General features: G+C 39.8%; 2 protein-coding genes and 1 pseudogene across 3 annotated transcripts; 2 read left to right on the top strand and 1 right to left on the bottom strand.

Moving 5' to 3' along the window:
* The first annotated feature begins 1,543 nt into the window (after positions 1–1,543).
* LOC103702651 (uncharacterized) lies at positions 1,544–2,329 on the top strand. Its single transcript, XM_008785165.5, has one exon. It carries the CDS (start codon positions 1,602–1,604, stop codon positions 2,217–2,219), a length of 618 nt encoding a protein of 205 aa, XP_008783387.4. The 5' UTR covers positions 1,544–1,601; the 3' UTR covers positions 2,220–2,329.
* An 8,213-nt stretch (positions 2,330–10,542) lies between these two features.
* On the top strand, positions 10,543–16,115 carry LOC103702650 (cytochrome b-c1 complex subunit 8-like). Its single transcript, XM_008785164.6, has 2 exons — positions 10,543–10,831; positions 15,820–16,115. Exons 1-2 carry the CDS (start codon positions 10,662–10,664, stop codon positions 15,866–15,868), a joined length of 219 nt encoding a protein of 72 aa, XP_008783386.1. The 5' UTR covers positions 10,543–10,661; the 3' UTR covers positions 15,869–16,115.
* Positions 16,116–17,510: 1,395 nt separating this feature from the next.
* Positions 17,511–18,512, bottom strand: LOC103702649 (dirigent protein 22 pseudogene; annotated as a pseudogene). The gene has a single exon (XR_015974986.2). The product of XR_015974986.2 is annotated as a dirigent protein 22 pseudogene (transcript).
* Positions 18,513–20,975: the final 2,463 nt, after the last annotated feature.

Below are 20,975 nucleotides of genomic sequence, written 5' to 3'. Positions count from 1 at the left end.
AGCATCTTGAAGGCCAAAAGATTGATCCTAACTTTACCAAAGATCGAATAATAAGTATGCAATCTTGCCCCCTTTTTTTTAAAAAAAAAACTTTTTTTTTTCTTTTGTGTTCCTTTTTGGTTTTTCAATCAGAAAGCTTACGGCATCACAATCCACATCTGTTTGTTTCTTTTAAAAGACCAACTAATGCTTGTACATTCATTTTTACAATGTTTATTATAATTTCATTTGTTATTTGTTAGTAATCATAAACAAAAAATGCATCAAGAAATCGGAGAGAATGTCATGTCATGTGAAATATTATTGATGTATGTTTGATATGGACTCACTAGAAAATCAAGGAAATGGAACAATATCATTAACTAATTAGCAAAATGAATTAAGCGTCGCGCCTTCTGTATGAATTGTTGGATTGCCAGTGGACTGGCTATACAGATAAAAAAGCAAGGGCATTTCTTCAAATTAATAGTCTAAATGGATGGTAGTGACATCAGATCTTGATGCTGCTAGAAGAAGATCAAATAAATACTAAATAGAGTTTAGTAGGGAAAAATCTTTAAGGAATCAAATTACTTTCAAATGTTGATGACAAAGTTTGTCTTTACTATGCACCAATGGATTTGTTTGAGCCCATAAATGATTGCATGATAAATGGAGCAAGTTCTTTATGATTCCCCTTTCCAGATTTCAGTTTCATGTTCTTTATAATACCAATATCCACCATGTGGAGTGATCTTCAATGCCCCTCGGCATTAATGCTTTGCAAATGATATCAACTTATCCACGCTCGAATCTCCATTGATGAGGATGCGTCAATGGAGCTACTTATGTTTCTGACCTCATTAAATGAGAGCTTCCAAATGTTTCATACTAGGTGGAAAGAAGGAAATCTCTGGCACTCCACTCCCTTATCCCTATGTCACCCACCCAAAATTGTAATGCCATGGTAGTGACCTTCACTCAACAAAAGCAGAGTAGCATGAAAAAGAAGCCATGCGTGAAGGCTGATGACGTTACCATGCACACTAAACTCTCTCCAAGTGTGAGCAAATTTTCATTAGAATGATGGGGGATTTATCGAAATATTTGCAAACTTGCATGCTTGTGTAGCCATTTAAATATGCCTCACTCCTTGTTCAAACTATATCAACCATAAATTTCTTTTTCTCTTGCTAACTCATAAGTCACAAGATCCTATCTACTTGTTTCATTAGCTTTGATTTATGGACCTGACACGACCAAGATGGACAAATTAGTAAATGGTCCGAACCAGTTTAACAGCGGCTTAAAACTCCGTCCAACTCGTCCACGTCACTCTCCTTCCCTCCTCGCGCACCCCACGCCGGGCAACCCAACTGTCCTTTTTCGCCATGTATATACCCGAGCCACACGCTTCATGATTCGTGCCTACCAACAGATCCTCCTTGTCCTCGTACATCAAACGGCCAAAATAGGACAAGCATGTTAAGCAAAGACTTCCTCAGGCGCACTGGAACAAAAGCCACTTTCCAAAGCCGTTTCGTCCGCAAAGTGATCCATTTCTCGTCTTCTACTCCCAAGCTCTACTCTCTTTCGTTCTCTCTCTCCCTGGGCTCAAAGAGATGAAGGAGTTGGGATCTCCGCTCTCCGCCTCGCCGGATCCCGGCGACGGATCTCCGGCCGGGGACCTTCGGCTTCCCCGGCGGAGCCGATCCTTCCGCTCCACCGCCGACTGCCCACGCTCCACCTCCCGCCTCTCTTCCTCCGCCGTGCCCTTCTCCTGGGAGCAGCGCCCGGGGATCCCCAAAATCCCCGGCAACCCCAAGTCCCGTCCTACCTATCCCATCCTCCCCCTCCCTCCCCCCCTCCGATCCTCCTCCTCCTCCTCCTCCTCCTCCTCCTCCTCCGAGAGCTTCCGGAAGAAGCGATCCGACGCCCGGCCCGCTGCCGACCCATTCGTCGCGGCCCTCGCGGAGTGCGCCAAGGAGCCCTCGCCGCCGTCCGATGGAGCGGCCGAGATGGGTATGGAGAAGCTCTGGCGGCGGAGCGGAAAGGTCACGGACCTGCGGCGGGGAGCTGCGGCGGCGGTCTGGTCGATATCCGACCGGTTCAGGATCTTCGGCTTGGTCGGGTGGTGCAAGAGTGGGAGGTGCTCCGTCGCCGACTCCACGGTTTGCGTCCCCCGGTCCAGCCTCCGGAACTGCAACGCCTACGGGCGCTTGAACCGCCGGGCCGCCTGACCTCGCTGCCCGGTCCAAGGAAAGGTTCCATACTGAATACTATACAATAAATCTAGGTAATGGATAAATCTGTTTACGTCTGTGAGAATAATGATGGTTATTTGCTTTTTTTTTTTAACTTCCGTATAATTAAAATAAATTAAGTTGGACACGAGGACTGAGTTGGCCCTCTACAATTGGCAATGGGGAATTATGAAGTGGGATTGGAATCATTAGATGGCTATTATAATTAAGTTGGCTTTATTTTCTTCATTTTGTTGGTAAAGTTATCACCCCTTATGTCCACTCCCAAGCCGATCCATAAGCCAGCAACACTTGAGAGCGAGGGAGAGTGAGATCAATTTAGTGTGCCTTTGGTTCATGATTAAAATCAAAATTGGAATGAATTAAATAGAAATCAGAACGATCGTAATTTTTGATGTATTTGATTCGTAATTGAAATTATAATAGTAATCGAATTTGAATATTGCACGTAGGGATCGAATTTTGAATGATTGGGATATTCTGATTCTCCTCTGAAATCTTTTTCAAGTGAATGGCTGAAACAGAAGTCATAATCCATCCAGCTTGTTTGTAAGATGACAGGTATGCATACTTCTAGTACAGGAGGCTATCCCCGTGGAGCTTGATCATGGATAGAACATGACAGCTTTAAGCATTTTGTGAATCAGTTTGCATGCAGTAGCATGGTCTGTGAGGTGGCATTTTCCGGCCGCATGCATGGTCGGTGAGGTTTGGTGGGGGTGGGTCCAATGTACTTTTGTTTGGACTCGTGCAATGAAACAGTTAAAATCATGGAAATCACAAGGAATAAATTACAACGTGGAGAGAGAAAAATATACAATAGATGAAGTGAGAGTCAAAGGTAAGGTTTACGTCCAATGACATATGGAGAACGTGTCAATGCCGACTTCAAACACATCAACACTACAAAGGTATTTATCTCAAGTTCATTTGCCACAATACGGCTATCATATTACGATTTTACTTCAGTCAGTCACTAGCTCCACCTTCGGCATCCTCCTTCTTGCGGTTTAGGTAACGACTTCGGATATGGCCTGCTCCCATAGTGCGACAGGCTGTAGGTACAAGATCTGAGAACGAATTTATAGCCATATGGCTGATCGACGATTACTAGTGATTCCGACTTCATCCAGACAAGTTGCAGCTTGGAAGATATATATTGTTGCAGTCCTAGTGCAATACATCATGAAGTGTGATATGCCTTAGAATCGGCTATAGTCGATATGGAGGACTGATCAAGCCATCAATCAAGACCTGCCACATGGCAAGCCTAAGAAGCAACAGGCAGCTCTTTGAATTTCAAAATCTTCGCATAGCTTACAACATCTCGGCCACAATCATAAATGGTTTTCCAAACCACACCTACAAGATATACAGAGCCTGATATGCATGCAAAACGACTATATGTGATCCCAGGGCCGGCCCGAGCCTTAGGCGACTGAGGCGGTCGTCTAAGGCCCCGGGCCAATGGAAGGCCCCCGGGAGGTGAAGAGAGAGAGAGAGAGAGAGGGTCTGACCGTGACCAAAAGGAAGCAAAGGCCCCATATAAAACGGGAATAGGGGCTGGCTACGAGTCTTCCCCCTAGATGGAAGGGAGGTGGATTGGCCTGCAGAGGGGAAATTTAGGAAGTTGGGGACGGTAGTTTTGTTTTGGATGGAGAGAGAGAGAGAGGAGGGATTTGGTTGGCTTGATACACGCCTGAAGCCACTCTTATCTTTCATCCCTTCTCTTGTTTGGTTTTGGTCTTGGTTTTCCTTCCCTCACATTACTCTTGATCCAGCTGGGCCATCAGGAAGAAAGGGGGATTGGAAATGGACTTCTTGGAGGGTGGAGATTCTTTTAATTTTCTCCTCTCGGTTTCTTCTTCCCTCTTGGGTGGTAGAGAGAGAAGGAAGGAGGGGGTTGAATGGCTGCTGTGCTGTGATGTTGCGGTTGCTGCTTGGGTACTCACTTGAAGGGGAGATGGAGGGATGGGACTTTTATTAATTAGATGGAGTCAATTTCCCATAATGCCCCTACTTTCTTTTATAGAGAAGCTCCTCTCTGGACAAATTCTTTTCTTTACCTTGGCCATGAAGTGCCATGGGATGACCTTTTCCTATTCCGCTCTTGCTTGACATGATAAACAATATTGCCAAGCATTATCTCAGTTATTTAATCAGTTTCATGGCCCTTCTTTTAGGATAATTACTTTTTTACACTTCCATTCAAAAATAATATTAAATTAAAAAGGTTTCTTGCCTATCTTTGTTAGATTCATGTATCTTTGTTGAAATAGTGTACTTGATAGCTATCCATTTTCATATCATTTTTTAAATATTTTATATTTATTAAAAAAATTTATTATTAAAAAAAGGCCTCATTTATTGGATTCGCCTTAGGCCTCCAGATGTATTGGGCCGCCCCTGTGTGATCCTCGGAACGTATGATGGCCTACAAAAAAGTGACTGAGTACCCACGTGACGTGGACCTTCGTTTATGTTAGAGAGACATTTCGAATAAATTCTCTGAAGTTCTGACAGACCATCGTGTTGTTGCTGTTCAAACTTTCACTGTCCTCCCAGTGTCGTTCTGACTCAGCGCTTGGCGCCGCAATCAGACTGATTCTAAGCGGTAACGGAGCTGCTGCTGCTGTTGCTGGCTATTTGTGATGCAGCATGAAGTATCACTGAGGTGGCTTTTGCATACGTATCACTGAGTCACCGAACTAAAGTTATAACTATCCATTATTATATGGGCCCGTTTAAGAGTACCATGAGGCTTCTCTGATATATTTATGTTTTTAATTATTCATAAAAATTGATGATTAGTCCTTGCATGCGCATATATATTCTAATGGAACATCGTTGTGCTTTTGATAGTGAAGACTGTTAGATTGATATGGCCCATTTTTTGTTAGAGTAGCTAACAGTTCCAGTAATCCAGTTTCCACCTCATCGTTTTTAGAGATAAGAAAAGAGATCCGCCAAAATTATATCTAGGTTGCAATACCAGGGATACGTACCAACTACCATCCAAGTTGGAATTTAGAACTTCTGATTAGTAAGCAGAGAGGTATGGCTACTGGGACAAATCTAAATTTATAATATTTTAATATGAGACTTAATCATTTTTTTGCACAAAAATAATAACTAAAAAATAAAGTGAATTTCTTTCAGAAAATTTAAATTGCATGTCGCTTGTCTAACCATTACTTTATGAGATATCAGATATCTATATTAAGTTAGTAATGTGCTAGGATTATATACTATTTATTTTTCTTTTTTTTTTGGTTAAATCTGGTTTGTTCTCCGTCAAATGGGGTTTCCATGCCTCTAATTTAAGCATGATGGTCTTGGCTCACATGTGAGAATTTTCATGCAAAATAGAGCAGCAAAGGATCTTAATGGCCAATCTTTTTTGGTCAAAGAAAATGCAATCATAAAGACTTTACAAGTCAATTTGGTCTGTAATTGTACATCCAACAATGCTCAACCAGTTCCTATTTTGAAGTTCTAATTATACTAGTTTTAGGGTACAATTAATTGACCAAACAACCTACTTTGTCTTTGGTTTTAGTGTACAATTAATTGACCAAACAACCTACTTTGTCTTTGGTTTTTAGAGTTAGCTATGTTAGTCTAATAGGGGGAGCAGTCAATCAATAAATAAAAGAAGTTAGTGTCGGTGCTTTTAAATTTGGATTTTTTGCATGTACATCCTTCTAAATATCGGATTTTGCATAAATACCCTTCCAAAATTGATATTTGTATGTATACCTTCGTAAAACTCTGTTATTGTACAAATTCCCGTAATATAACGGTTGTTCTAATGGTATTAAGAAAAATCATATTTATATTAATTAAAAATAAAATAAAATTTTAAAATTACTATTGTCCCTGTTTTCTTCTCCTGCTAGCGGGATTGTGATCTATTTACTTGTCTACCCATTAAGGATATTTTAGTCATTTTAATTTGAAACCGTTAATTTCTTAACGTCGTTAGATAACATGGATACATATGCAAAAATAAAAATAAAAAAAGGATAGAATGACAAAACAAGTGTTTTACGAGGGTATACATGCAAATATAAATTTTGGAAGGGTATTCATGCAAAATTCAATATTTAGGAGGGTATTCATGCAAAAAACTCTTTAAATTTTTGGTACTTATGTATGTCTTTGAAAAATTTATGCAAAAATATAATTCTTTGTGATACAAATTGTGTGTTAAATTTTTTAAAGGTAGTAATGCAAAAATCGTTAGCTAAAAATCTGATGGGAGAGTATTATTACAAAAAGTAAGATGGTTGGAGAGGTGTATATAGATATATATAGTGATTCCTTGGGAATAAATATGCAATAAACTATATTTACAAGTTTATATATGTAGTTTTTCTTTTCTTTTTTTTATGAAGATTTTTTCTGAAAGTTCTACTAGGGATGGAAGGAGTAAACATAGGTTTGATTATTTTTTTAAAAAAAATATAAAACACCCAAATAATAATAGTATTAACAGATCGCTTTCTTTCTCTTTTCTTCTCTACTTTCTCTATTTTTTAATTATTTATTTTTTCACTATTTTTATTTATATTTCTTATTTTTTGTATTTTGAGGGGGATTTTTGGTGCAATAGTAAGACTGCTATATTTGACTTGGGATATCATGAGTTTGAAATACGAAAATAATTTTATTGTAGAGAGGGTAAGATTTATTATATCTGTACCTCGGCGGACCTGGCCTTTTTATTTTTCTTGTTTTCTTCCACTGGAGTTTTTTTAGCTACTATTTATATTTTTTTAGTAAAATCCAACGGATTTGAGGGGGATCAGCCCGAAATCAATCAGTAGGTGACCCTGAAAGTTCTTTTCTTGAACTCCGCGATCTTGATCAATTTTGCTAGTGCTCTTCACAATGGAGCAAAAGTAGACAAAGACCACTATGTAATTCAAAATTAATTTTTATCCAATTTGAACCATGATTGGAATTGTGTAGTCATGTGTAGGTACTGAATATCTACAAAGCTATATTAATGTGAAGGAACCAAAGGTACCAAATATGGTCTTCCCTTTTAGGGTGACAACATAAGCTAGAGAGATGGAAGGGAAGAGGAGAATGTGAGATGTGAAGGCAAGACCTAATTCCTGCACGATGAACAAAAGACCTCGAGTTTTTTTTTTCTTTCAACATCCTGTGGGGACTAGGTTCCGTAATTGCTTTGCATCTTTCTCAGTTTCTCTTCCTTCTCCAGATCTTCTTCTTCCTCGCTTGCTCTCTTTTTTTTTCCCTCCAACCTCATTGCTGAGTTCTACTAAAGCTACTTAATGGGTGCTAAAGCTACTTCCCCTATCATAATATCAATTTGTAGGCTATCCGCTAGTTGTCAATGGATACTCTCCATTTGAATTGGCAGTTCATAGTAAAGATTGCACTTTAATTTGTTGTAATATATACTCTTTGTTTTAGCTCTTTCTAAGTATAGTGTAGAGTAAGAGAATTACAAAGGGCATGCATCTGCTGCAGAAATAATTTACTTAATTGGAAAGGATCCAAATTAATCCTATCTTCATATTTCACACCCCATGGCGCTCTTCACAAGCTAGTTGTTCACAAAATAAATATAACCGTTAAGTACATACAAATAGTACTGCCAGTATGGTCTCTTTAAAATTTTGTACTAAGTTGCATGCACGACTACTTCCCATTATCGAGTCATTTTCTACATCTAGACCGGATGACTTGATGAGAGACCACAATTAAATGCCATCAAAACTTAGGTCCTTTTGTTTAATTCTTATTAAGACTTGCAATGTCATTTTTTAAGAACTAATCTTCCTAAGTACATGCACACGTAGACACATACACACACACACACACAAAAAAAAAAGAGAATGACTTCGTGCTCAATAATGAAACCTTCTAAAATGATATGGAACTGAAAGTAAGAATAATAAGTGACTTAACGTTTTTGTGTAAATAGAGTGCTGCTGTAGAAAGAGATAGAAAGGGTCTCTTCAAGGTTGCTGGAAAGAGTTTGGATCTTCGTGATCAGTTTTAGACATAACTAGGTGGGATGATTATTTATCTACCGTTGTTCGATCAGACATCATCAATAGACAGGATCAACCTTGATGGACGGTAACGATGGCACCCACTACAAGTACGCGTTTTCTTAGAAACAATCCAACCTTCGAAGGATTAATACAACTTGAACACAGCACCAATGCAGAACATCATGGCTACAAAGTTCCTAATGAATACTATATTGACAAATCAAATATTTGCATGTAAACAAGAAAAGTAAGCATAAAATACTTACCTCACTTGACGGCGAGGTCGACGGCGGCGGAGTAGCTAGGGCTCGGAATGGAGGTGAGATGTCGGCGCGCAGCTAGGGTTTCGTTGCCAAAAACAAAGAGGGGGCCAGGCGAGCGTTAAAAATAAGAAGAAAACAAGGAGGAGGAGGAGGAGGAGGCTTACCTCAGACGACGACGAGGTCGACGGCGGCAGAGAAGCGAGATCTTCGATCGCCAAACGGGGCTAGGGATGGAGGTGAGATCTGATGTCGGCGCGCAGCTAGGGTATCGACTGAGAGAGTATGAGGAGAGGGGGCCAAGCGAGCGTTAAAAACAAGAACAAAACAAAAAGGAGGAGGAGGAGGAGGAGGCTTACCTCAGACGGAGCGAGGTCGATGGCAGCGGGGAAGCTAGGGCTCGTGATGAAGGTGAGAACTGAGAAGCCGGCAGCGGGGAAGCTAGGGCATCGACCGATAGAAAATGAGGAGAGGGGGCCGGGCGAGCGGTTGGGGGGTTTAATGTTTTCTAACGATGCTGTTAAGCGTTGTCGTTTCTTAATGTTTTAACGATGCTTTAGAGCGTCGTCGTTTTTGGAGATTTACTGATGCCAGGTAAAAGCATCGGCAAAGATTGGCGCTGGGCCAAACTTTTTCGTTGCTTTCCCTTAGTGTCGGAAAAACAAAATCGGCAAAACTCATAATTGTTGTAGTGTTCCATAGTTCCACCAACCTCGCCGAGTATATGACTTGACTACTTACATCCTGGGGGTTTCTCATGGTCTTGGGAGCTATTCCTTTTGAAGCGAGAGCCAGCTTAGGTGGAAGGCCGAACATGGGGCTTTGGACATCGTGTACTTCAACTTGTTGCGGGTGAGGTTTTAACGTTCCAAGGAGTTTTGAGGAAGTGTATATATTTGTGCTGGATCACCTGTTTTGTAGCGGAGCACCTTATAGAGTACAATGTCAGTTATTCTGACTGCACTTTAAGATATTTTATTCTCTAATTTTGTTAGACATATTTGCACCAAAATTGTATGTCCTGTCCACCTTATTGGAAAAAAAAATAATGAATTTATCTATAGTGTGAAAGAAGGTTTCTCATCCTTCATGCAAATCCCCCCATTGGATGACACATAGAGCTATCCAAATCTATCATTCATCTGCCTGTATGGATCTCAAAGCAACCTATGAATGATCCAACGGTGGATTTGCACGAAATTTTCTTTCCCGCCAAAATTACAACTTTTTTTTTTTTTTTTGAGAATGCCTTGCGATGTTTTCTTGCCTCAACACAATAAATGCTAGAAATTTGGGGCAACAAAAATTGGTCAGATTCAAGAACTAGGATTGTGTTCGAGTTCAAGATTCTTTAGTGGTCCGAGGTGCGGATAAATTTTTTCTTAACTTAAATTTTAATTGTCTAATATGGATTAATAAAGTTTCGATATCGCTCAACTCGTGTGAAAAGATTACTTTTTTGAATTATAATATTTTAGATTAGTTGGAGTCTTGGTCAAGATTTTCTTATTTTTCAGTAATTAAACTTCCTCCAATACTATTTAATTTATTTTGTTAATGGACAGCCAGTAATTGCAAAAATTTAAATCAAAACCAGACAAATTAGATTTGATAAATAAACAATCGACACTGCAATATAGATTAGGCTAGAGATCAAATAAATCACATCTAGTCATAACTATTGATATGTGGTTTCAATGAGTTGGGCGGTATTGATTGGGTTAGATATAGGTTGAGAGTTTTCATATAGCTGTCCGAATTTGACCTCACTAGAATCTGACCCAATCTAGTTGCATTTAATTTTGCTATTACCTTAAAATTTAGATAGAATCCAAGTATCATGTGCATAACAAATCATCAAATTACAGTAATCCATTGAAACCATTTGATTACAGCCATCCCCTAAGAACTTCCAAAAGATTTTTTTTTTTTCTTTGATGAAACTTGAGATTTACAAGTCAGCAATTGACGATCATCTAATGGTCACGTGCACAGCACGTGCCAAACGCTGGTTCCAGAGAAGTCCTCCCGGAAGTATAGGGGGGCGGCGATAGGGCTCGGACTCTCGGCAAGCAAGAGAGGTCTTTGGATCGAGGAAAGAGAGGGAGAGAAAGAGAGAGAAAGGGATGGGGAAGACGCCTGTGCGGATGAAGGCGGTGGTGTACGCGCTGTCGCCGTTCCAGCAGAAGGTGATGTCGGGGCTGTGGAAGGATCTCCCCGGAAAGATTCACCAAAAGGTTTCCGAGAACTGGCTCAGCGCCACCCTCTTACTCTCTCCCGTCGTCGGCACCTACACGTATGCCCTCTCTTTCTCCCTCTTCTTCTTTTTTTTTTGTCATTAATCGCTGATTTGTTTCTTTATCCGATGACTGATTTCTCGAGACTAGTTTTTGGTGGCGTCGACAGAGATCTCTTTTTGTTTAACCACAAAATCGATCGGTTTCGTATTTGCTTTTCTGTTTTGTTTTCATCTACGTATTTTATAGATTCGAGCGCTTTAGATTTCTGTGTATCTGTGCCTGTTTTGGGAATTTTTTGTTTTTAAAGAACGGATTGATCGATATTTGGGATGTTTTGACGTTGTTCTCGATCGTGTTGTTTCTTGGTTTTGAGCTGTATAAGAATTTTCTTTCCAGATCACCTCAATGTTGATCCGTTGATCCGCGAAAAAAAAAACAGAATCTCCTGCCATGGGGGCTTTCGATATGTTTTGAAAGGCGCGTGATGTTATATTTGTGTGTTAGTGCTCTGGAATACTTAGAGAATGAGAAATAAATGGTTGCCGGGGCTTAAAATTGGGTTGATTAAGGATTAGAGAATTTGCTTTCTATTCTTGAAAGTTGCCGATGTTTGGAACTCTCCTGAAGGATGGAAAGATCATTTCTGATAATGAAGCTGGGTCGAACAATGTGTACATTATCCTCTCGCGTTCAGATATGAGATATGGTTGTTGGTCCTGTTTCATTGCTGAATATTTAGGTTGACATTCTTGTTGAGATTTTGGGGGAAAAAACATTTCTACCTAATGAAGCTGCAGAAATCTCAGACATGGCAAGGTTGCACGAATTATATCATAAACTGTTTTTTTGGATAAAACTAAATTTTTAGATACCGTCACAAAGCCAAGAAACCATGATTGATGAGTTCTTTGTTCAACTTTTGTCTATCTGATTGCAAAAGCTTTTGGCATTATGTCGAGGCAGCAGTTGGAAAGGTATAGTTAAAATATGATTGATAATAGGAATATAAATGGAAAATGAAAAGAGATATCTAAAATATGGTGCTTCCTTTTGCATCATTGATATGTTTGACATTATTTTTATTTTTCTAAAATTCTTGTTCTAGTAGAATACTTGAGTGGATAAGGTGCGTTGATATAAAAGCATTTTATGCAGATAGGTTGAAAGGCTAATTTTGAATCACCTTGATTGTCGAGATGCTAATAATAATCCTTGAGTATTAGTTGTAGTGTGTGCTTTGTGACTCAGTGGTCAAGAGTTTGTGTCAAGATGTATTCATGCTTTTTTATCTTCTTGTCGGGGGTTGGAGTTGGGATATTTGTGTTTCGAATTCAAATATCACTTAAATTTTTTAATGAGTTAGAGACCAACGAATAGACATCTAAAACTTACAGTTCACATTAGACAAAATTAATAGTTGGCCACCATTTCCATTAAGGAAGATATGCTATCTTGTAAGAGGAAGAGAAATATATTGAGCGAATCTGACAAGTATTCATAGTCTTTTTCTATATTTGAAAAATTGGATACTTAACATGAGTATCCAACATGTATTTGAGAAGTATCCGATGTGCATTGTTATTTGATACATTTTTGATGCAGATATGATATGTGATTTAAAATATCTATGATTCCTAATGTGGATTTATTGTTTAACAATATCTTTTGTAGCCTCATCATAAAGACCATGTTTTATAGGATATAAATTTCAGTGTTTTAAAATGGCCCATATGCTTATCCGGTCCCTTGACTGCACCGCATTGCCTTTATATGGTACACTATGCAGTTATATGGCATATGAACCAAAAAGATAGACAATTTAGCATATGTTGGCTGTTTAATATCGTATTAGACATATGTGAGCTCACCTAGCATTCTGGAGCTACATATATAGTCCACTCTTATATGGGCCCATGTAGGTGAAGCGGATACTTGCTGATGATAGCTTTGATATCAGTTTATGGTAAGCCTGGTACGGGTATTGATCGTGCTAAAATGTTGATTAAGTTATAGTTATTGCTATTGATGTTCGATACTAAGTGATAAGCACTAAGTTGTTAGTTGTTACTAGTATTGCTATTATCCATCCATAAAAAAATACTTTCATTATTATTTTTTATTGTACTTAATATATTATATTTATTTTTAAATATTTAACAAATGGTAACTGTAGATGTACCTGCATATGTTACTAGCATATCATATATGCACTATGTAGTCCTTTGATCACTTGCATACTGCAGCTGTTATATGATACTATGAATATTTTTAGTAGGTTGTGGGCACCTTTGTTTGTCATACACGTGGATTCTTTTTATAAGTTTTATATGGAAAAAAAATAAATTAATGGTGATGATAGGTATTGAAAGTACAAATTTTGCTGGATACATGGTGCATATTTGTATTGTTTTCTTTTCATTTATATTATTTTTTTTCATTTATATATTCTTTAGTAGATGCTTTGGTAGCAAGTAAGGTTGGGAGCAAGACGACCCAAGTTATTTCTTTCTTGCTATTTTTGTACCTAACGTGTTTAGTAAGACGTTTCAGAAGGTGGTGATGGAAAATGCTTCAGGCACTCACCTAAGCACTTAAGTGATGTGAGGAAACCCTAGAGTGCCTTCATGGTCAGAAGCATGGCAAGTTTGCTGAGGCTACATATAAGCCAATGTTCAAGACAAAATGAGAGGCTTTGAGGCTACTCCTCTCCAATGTCGATCATTATTCTTTCTATCCCTCCTTTGCTTATTTTTTAGAGTTTTGTTAGCTTTATTTTCTGGGTTATTTTGGTCTATTAGAGTCCTTATTAATAAAGGGCTATTTGCAGATGTTCACTGATTTACTTTTTTGTGTTATGTGTGGTCTAGAAACATCAACCATGTTTTTGGAAGTGGTATTTTGCTGTCATGTTTGAATCCTGAAGCTACTTCAGGATGTCGAGTAGTTTATTTTTGCTCACTTTTGTTTAAAAACATATTATCAGAAGTGGTACTTTGATACCATATCTTGAAAGATGTCGAACATGACATTTGATGTTTAAAGTGATCGTGAAGAGGATGTTGGGACTTGAATAGTTAATCTGATGATGTTTGTATTGCTTTTGATAACGTTTTTTTTATACAAATAATTTTTATTTCTAATGCATTTTTTTGAACTTTCTCAAGGTGAGATGTATTTGGTGTCTAGTGCCTTGGGTGACATGGGTGTTCCATTGTCCTAATGGTGCCTTGGCCTCTTGACAACTGTGAGGTCATAACGAGTCATAAATCATAAAGTGGGTTAGATTGGATCGACTCATGGGTTGGATTGCATATGATGAGTTTGTTTTTTATATTTTAAGACTAAATATAAAAGAGATGTGACAATATGAGTCAAATACAGAGTAGATGAATGGGGAATGAAAAGCCATACATATAAGAAGTGTAGTTTCCACCATCATAAATTCATTCTTAGCTTTTCTAATGAAATAAATATTGTGTTTGGTAGTTGTACATTACCTATTAATTTAATTATCCTATTAGCTCAAGTGTTTTAGGAAAAAGGACAAAAAATTTAAAATATGGTTGCAAAAATATGAAAATTTGCATTTTTTTCAACTCTATGATCTTGAACAATATGCCTTTTGATTTTACTACTCAAGAGCTAAGACTTACGGATGATACGTAATTTTGAAATCCATATAGTCAAATAAATTATAAAAATGAAAGTCTGCATGATTTAACATGTAAATAGCCAGATCAAGTTGGATCTTATGATTGAAAGGGCCCTATTATCCATGCTATGGTTCTGGACCTGTCATCCTAGCTGATTCCAATCAAGGAGAAGATCCAGATTGTTTTAGGGCCATTTTAATCTGGATTGCAAGATTTGGATTGTGAATCATATGATTTGAACAACAATCAAACTGATGGACAGTATTGTGGAGGATTTGTTGTTGTTGTTGATGATGACGACGACGACGACGACGACGGCGATGCTGATGTTAAGTGGTGATGGTCTTTAGAAGTTGTAAAATGGAATTACTGATATGTTTTAAGATTGCATGTGAAAGAACTTCTTTGCTTGGTTTTTGGTAGGATGTGAGAAGATGGTGATCAGAGGGCTGTGGATGATCAGTTGTAACTGCCTGCAAAAAAAATGTTCAACTGAGCATTTTATTCGTGATTTCTTTTTGATTGTGTAAACATTGAATGGGTGCTTTATGTGGAGAATTGCCTTTTGAGTAGGGTGATGTGACTTCTATTGGGAGTGCATGCATTAGCCTGGAGAGTTTCATCATGTGCCTGTTGAAATCATATCTAGCACCATCTTTTTATACTAGGGTGGTTTTTTGGAGGTAACTGTAACTTCATGGATATTAGGTTGAGGGTTGAAAGTTTTGGCTGTGGTCCCATCGATATATATATATTTCAACCTCCTCCTTTTTGTGTTAAATTCTGAATAATGCCCTGGCTTTGAGTTCCACCCCTTTCTGAGAAACAGTAAGGAGAGAATCAAGCTGGAGTAGACTACACCAAGGGCAAGTTTCTTCCACAAAAAATCGTGTCCAGCAGATAAAAACGACTGTGTCTATGCGATATGGATATTGGAGGAAGTGAGATAGTTATAGAAACTATTAATGCTCCATGTAAAGTCGCTTTTAATCACAACCGCCCCAAGGGCACTGTAACCTGATGCAAGAGCTAAGACTGGAAACATGGGTGTTCTGCAGATGTCATGCTTTGTCTTCCCATATTTGCTGCAATATTTCTTTCTTTCAGCAGCTTATTTATATGGTTTTTGCAGATCATATGAAGAAAGAAAGCTGAACTTGATAATTCTTGTTTATTTTAAAATGTTATTATTAACATATACTAGCTCGATATTAGTGTCAGGTTGCCTGTATTCAATTTCAGTCTTCATTTTTCCTTTCTTGAAATAAGAATTTATTCATTCTGTTCCAGAAAGGTGTTTTTTCCACTGTAATGAAGTCTTGAGCTGATTAATGACAGCTTTTTTATTGGTGCACTAAAATCCTTATCTAAAAAGTTATCTGCACATGCAGTTATGTTCAGTATTATCTGGAGAAGGAGAAGCTAGCCCACAGGTACTGAGGTTGAAATGCCCATGTTGAAGTCATCCGGGTCATAAAAGAGTTGTTCAGAGTTATGTTGCAGTGTCCTCTAATGTGAAACCTCTTAAAGTTCTTATTATGCTCCAAACTGCATCATGTTTGCTTTTGAATAATTGAGTGTGAACTGATTTTTGTTAGTTACATGGTTGTACTATTCCACCTACCTGCATTTTTGATGATCATGTCTTTTATCTTCAATGATGAGCGGACACTGAAGATTTTGAATAGGACCTTGGTTGTAGAGCTTTGCTGGTGCAGTCAATCTTTTATGTTGCAGTGCATGTTTTGTTGTTTTACCATAGTCTGAAGGATTTGTTGCCGTGATTCAAGGTTGTGGGCCTCGTTGATGGACAGGTTCTGTCTTGGGCCCTTCATTCTTGTTTTCTGCTGTCTTATAATCCGCCTTATCTATAGGAGCATTTGTTGGCTTTGTATATTTGCAAGCAGATATATTTGTTCCTCCAGACATTACTCCACAGTCCTCCAATTCAGATGGAAAGATGCTTTTTGGGATTGGGAATCCTACGAGATATTCGCAATTTGGACCGGTGATGAAGTATTGCCTGTATGGTCTCTCTTCTGGCAGCATGCTTATGTAATTAAACGGCATTCTTTATTTGAGTGATCCCAGTTTTCAACTCCAACTCCGCACCAGTAAACAGTAAACTGATTGCTGGTTTTGAAAGCCTTATCGCCAGTAGTTTTGCGGCACCATTTTCAGTTCGCTTCTGTTCTGTGAAATGCTATGTGATTTTGAATTCCATTTGGTCTGTGAATGTTATGTGATTTTGAATTGCATCTGTTCTATGAATGCTATGTGATTTTGAATTCCATCTGGTCTGTGAATGCTATGTGATTTTGAATTGCATCTGTTCTGTGAATGCTATGTGATTTTGAATTCCCTCAAGGTGCTTGTGGACGTTAGCGATAGCTTCATTGTTATTTTGTACAAGAGATTTCCCCACTCTGATGCTCTGCCAGGCTTCCAGCCGTCGTGGTTGTCGGTGGGAACAAAATAGAAAGGTCAACGACAGGTCTGAACGAGATCATCTGGGCCATTAATATTCCGGCGTGTTTCAACGGTAGCAATATTCTTCCGGCCCTGGCTGGATGTCTTATTAGTCTGATATCTCTCCCAGGCAAGTTGGAGGTACGATGAAATGATCCCGACAATTTCAGGCATCAAACTCCAACCAAATAATTATCAATTCAGATATATCACTTTTTCAGAGCGAACAGACCAGCTTCTTAGTCAACGTTCCCGTGAAAAATCAAATGATTTGGGTGAGGAGGTTGGCTTACAAGTTACAATCTCGACGCTCGATGCAGTTGCAGATGGTGTACCAAGATGACTATTAGGTAAGCTCTCTTTTCCTGGATCCTGGCGACCTTTCTATAATTTAATCATCACTGGTTCTGAAAGTGGAGCGGAGGACGAACAAGGTTGGTGGTTGGTGTCGTATTTTAGGCTCGCACAAATGAGAGACCCGGAATAAGATGCGATGGCACGTGCGGATGAGAACACTAGAACGTTCTAGATTAAATAGGCGATTTCTGCCTCAACCACCTAATAATTTAGATCAGCACCAGGTTAATTTTAAGATTTATCAACCAACCGACAATTCACAACCACAGTTCTACGTACTTTTCTTATTCGAAAGGGGAATAATCTTAGGCTAGCCGCCTAAGTGACAATAGCGTGCTAATAAAAAGGTGTGGGGCTACCGCCCGACACAAGCGGACCCAGAATACTGGAAGAAAGGAGGAAAAGTGGATGCACATCAGATAAGCTCAATAATGGAAGACAAAGCAATTGTACTCAACCACCGCATTCCCGGACTTCATGTCCAAATTGTGGGTCTTGGCCTGGACGTAGCCGCGGGCCAGGCGGAAGAGCCCGCTGCCGCCGATCACCGGCATCTCCCTCACCGCCGTGAACACCTCGTTGCGGCCGAGAATGGTGATCGTGCTGCCGTTGTACTTGCCATCCATGAAAGCGAAGTTCATGGCCATCAGCAGGCCTAAACCCTCCTGCGCGGCCGACGCGTAGAGTCCCTGCGCCCGGCCGACGAGCTTGGATGCCATCTCTGGGCCTTCCGTCAGCGGGTCGTCGATCACGTTCACCAGGCCGAAGGAGCTGCTTGATGTGCTCGTTGTTGCAGCCTGCGCCACCGGCACGGCGGTCGGATTGGGACCGTTTAATACGTCATGCCAGAAGAAGTGCAGGTGGGTGAGCTTCTCGTGGCGGGGTTTTGGGGCTGTTTTTTGGCTTTGGATGAAGCTATACGGTTGTTCGGCCAACAAGGTGGTGGTGGTGGTGGTGGTCAGGAGGAGGAGGAGGAGGAGGAGTTTGGCCATTTGGCGTGGCTAGCTTTCCTCTCTAAAGTGAATTACAAATGGAGATTGACTTGGGGGTGGGAGAGTGACTTTGGGCTTTTGTAGGTGTTTGTGGAGAGAACAGTTGGGATGTTGGTGGGGGCGGGTGAGGGCAGAAGGGTGAATTAAAAAGGATGGTTCATGCGACTAGACTTCGGTTGCTTCTTTTTTTTTTTCTTCCGTGCTCCTGGTTGTTAGATTTAGATTCGCAGGATCTTCAAACGTATGGTATAAGGGAAGGATTCAACAGCAAGCTCCAATCGCGTGTTGACATGTTAATCTTTTTATCTGTTTTGCCTTACATGCGAAGGACCATTTGAACGTGGCTAAGAGATCTTCCTAACAACATTAATATTTGTGGAAGCACCACCACCCCACTCCAACAAGAGAAGGGGCCATAAGTTTATTTAATAATAATCCTAACAACATTAATAATATTCTTGCATGTTTTTTCCCTTGCCACTGATCAATACAAGAAAGAAAATGGAGGACTAGATCAAGCTTTCTTGCATGTGTCTGTATTGAAACATATATGTCCGCATTAATTCCTACTTTTTATTTGGGTAGATAGCAAACTAATACAGAGTTTATTTATTTGGGGACAATTTCACTCTTTTCCTCCCAGTGTCTCAGGCCAAGTGATAGACCAAGATCAAATCAGACGAACAGTTTTAGCGAATCTTGGAACTAATCTAGGCTAGAAATTGGAAACCGTGCTGATTTTGAAGGGAAAGAAAAAAATAATTATTAGAGAGCCATAGTGCTTCACTTTTGACTATGGGAATAATCTTTCCTGCGTTTTTAATGGCAAAGACTTGTACTTCATTCGCTTGCGGCCTCTATTCCACCACATTTGCTTTAGGAAAAGGATGCCATGTGAAAGCGAGGCATGGGAGACTGATTCAAGGACCCAGGGGCTCTTTCAAAGACGACGGAGGACAAACCGTAGAAAAAAATGGCAAGGTGAAGGAAGCGTCTCCACATAGCCTTTCTTGTGTTGTTGGGGTCTTCGGTTCAGATCTCAGCCTCAAAAAATGCTCGCCGTGTTGACGAAGAGCTGGGCTTCCAAGCAAAGAACATGTGCACTGCAAATTCCCAAGATTGCCAATGCTACAATTTACATGCAATAAATCCGGAAACTCATGCTGTAAGATCTAGTGTGTGGCCAGAGAAGCTGATGACAAGATTTTTTTTTTTTTTTGAACTTTTTGAGGGAGAGGTTGACAAGATGTCACTTCCCACTCTTTTTTCTCTACAGTCCAAGTCGTAGAAATTTTCTATAGTTCGAGTGAATAACAATTTCTATAGTTTTTAAGCTCCTATTAGCGTCTGCAAAATCACCTCGTGTTGCAGAAGTATCCTGTACAGGTGAAACCTGCACTAAGATCTAGCTATCATTGTGCTCCCAACCTGAGTGAAACATTTACATGAATTTGAGATTTTCAGTTTGGCATTAATGATCAGTTATTGAACTTGTTGCAAATATTTATGCTACTTGATTGGTAAAATAATTGTTTCAGAACGTTGGATGAGCAACGATAGATAGTTGTTATCGACCGTTTTTACCAAAAATTACTGAAATTGTTGGTGATTGCTTTGGAACTCGTCTTTAAGAGTAGCCATCACTGATTCATACGTGATCAGGACGATGTTCGCTTGTTATGATTCATAAATGGGGGAAGCATGACTTCCTCCTCCAATTTATCAGAAAAAAAAAAAGAACTTGTTGCGGGGACGGCGCTTTGGCCAGAGCCTCGCGCAACAACATAGCCCACATTAAGCTAGCAGAGAAAGAGGACCACGTTGACGGGGGGAGACTGGTGCCCTCACGGGTTTGCCCGTCAAAAGGCGCCTCGAGAGGAAAGGATTTCCACCCCCCATTGAAGGCATGGAACCTTTCCGTTACTAGCCGATGTGGGACTAAATTCAAGGCCCCCTCCCCTCCCCACAACATAGCCCCCCAGCGGGAAGGTTCCTTGCCGGTTTTTAACGCCGGGGGCCCCCACAGTCCTGAAGGGTAGTCAATGGAGGGAGGAGGCGCCCTTACCTGGCGCGCCATCTGTTGCGGGGACGGCGCTTTGGCCGGAGCCTCGCGCAACAACATAGCCCACATTAAGCTAGCAGAGAAAGAGGACCACGTTCCTCCCGAGGTATTGTCCGCTTTGGGCGCTCCGGCCCGCGCGTCCAGCGCTGACGGGGGGAGACTGGTGCCCTCACGAGTTTGCCCTTCAAAAGGCGCCTCGAGAGGAAAGAATTTCCACCCCCCATTTAAGGTATGGAACCTTTCCGTTACTAGCCGATGTGGGACTAAATTCAAGGCCCCCTCCCCTCCCCACAACAGAACTTATGACCATATGTAACAACATTCAGAGCTTCACTAAGTGACCATTGGTATATCAGCTCAACTTTGTGATCACAAACTTTGTTTGAAGATATTGCTATATATCATTTAGCTAGAACTCATGCAAATCACTGACTTTACTCTTCTTAGATGCTATAAAACTAGTAATTGCACTTTCATTTTATAAACTATACTTCTTTTTTCTTGCCTCTTTCAAAGCAAGTAATTATTCATGTAAATGATCAAAAGGATGTGACTATACTTTTAGTCATGATGTGTTACTCCATTTGCACCTCTGTACGGGGAATCGTAGAAATTTATGTTTCTTGAGAATGACTTCCCATTTGCAGTCAAATTACTACTCTTTCTA

The sequence above is a fragment of the Phoenix dactylifera genome, chromosome 2 (assembly GCF_051530095.1).
Source record: "Phoenix dactylifera cultivar Ajwa chromosome 2, Ajwa_hap1_PhDact_Kaust_v1.1, whole genome shotgun sequence".
NCBI lineage: Eukaryota > Viridiplantae > Streptophyta > Magnoliopsida > Arecales > Arecaceae > Phoenix > Phoenix dactylifera.
Note: the sequence above shows the minus strand (reverse complement) of the source record. Positions and strands in the feature narration are given on the sequence as shown.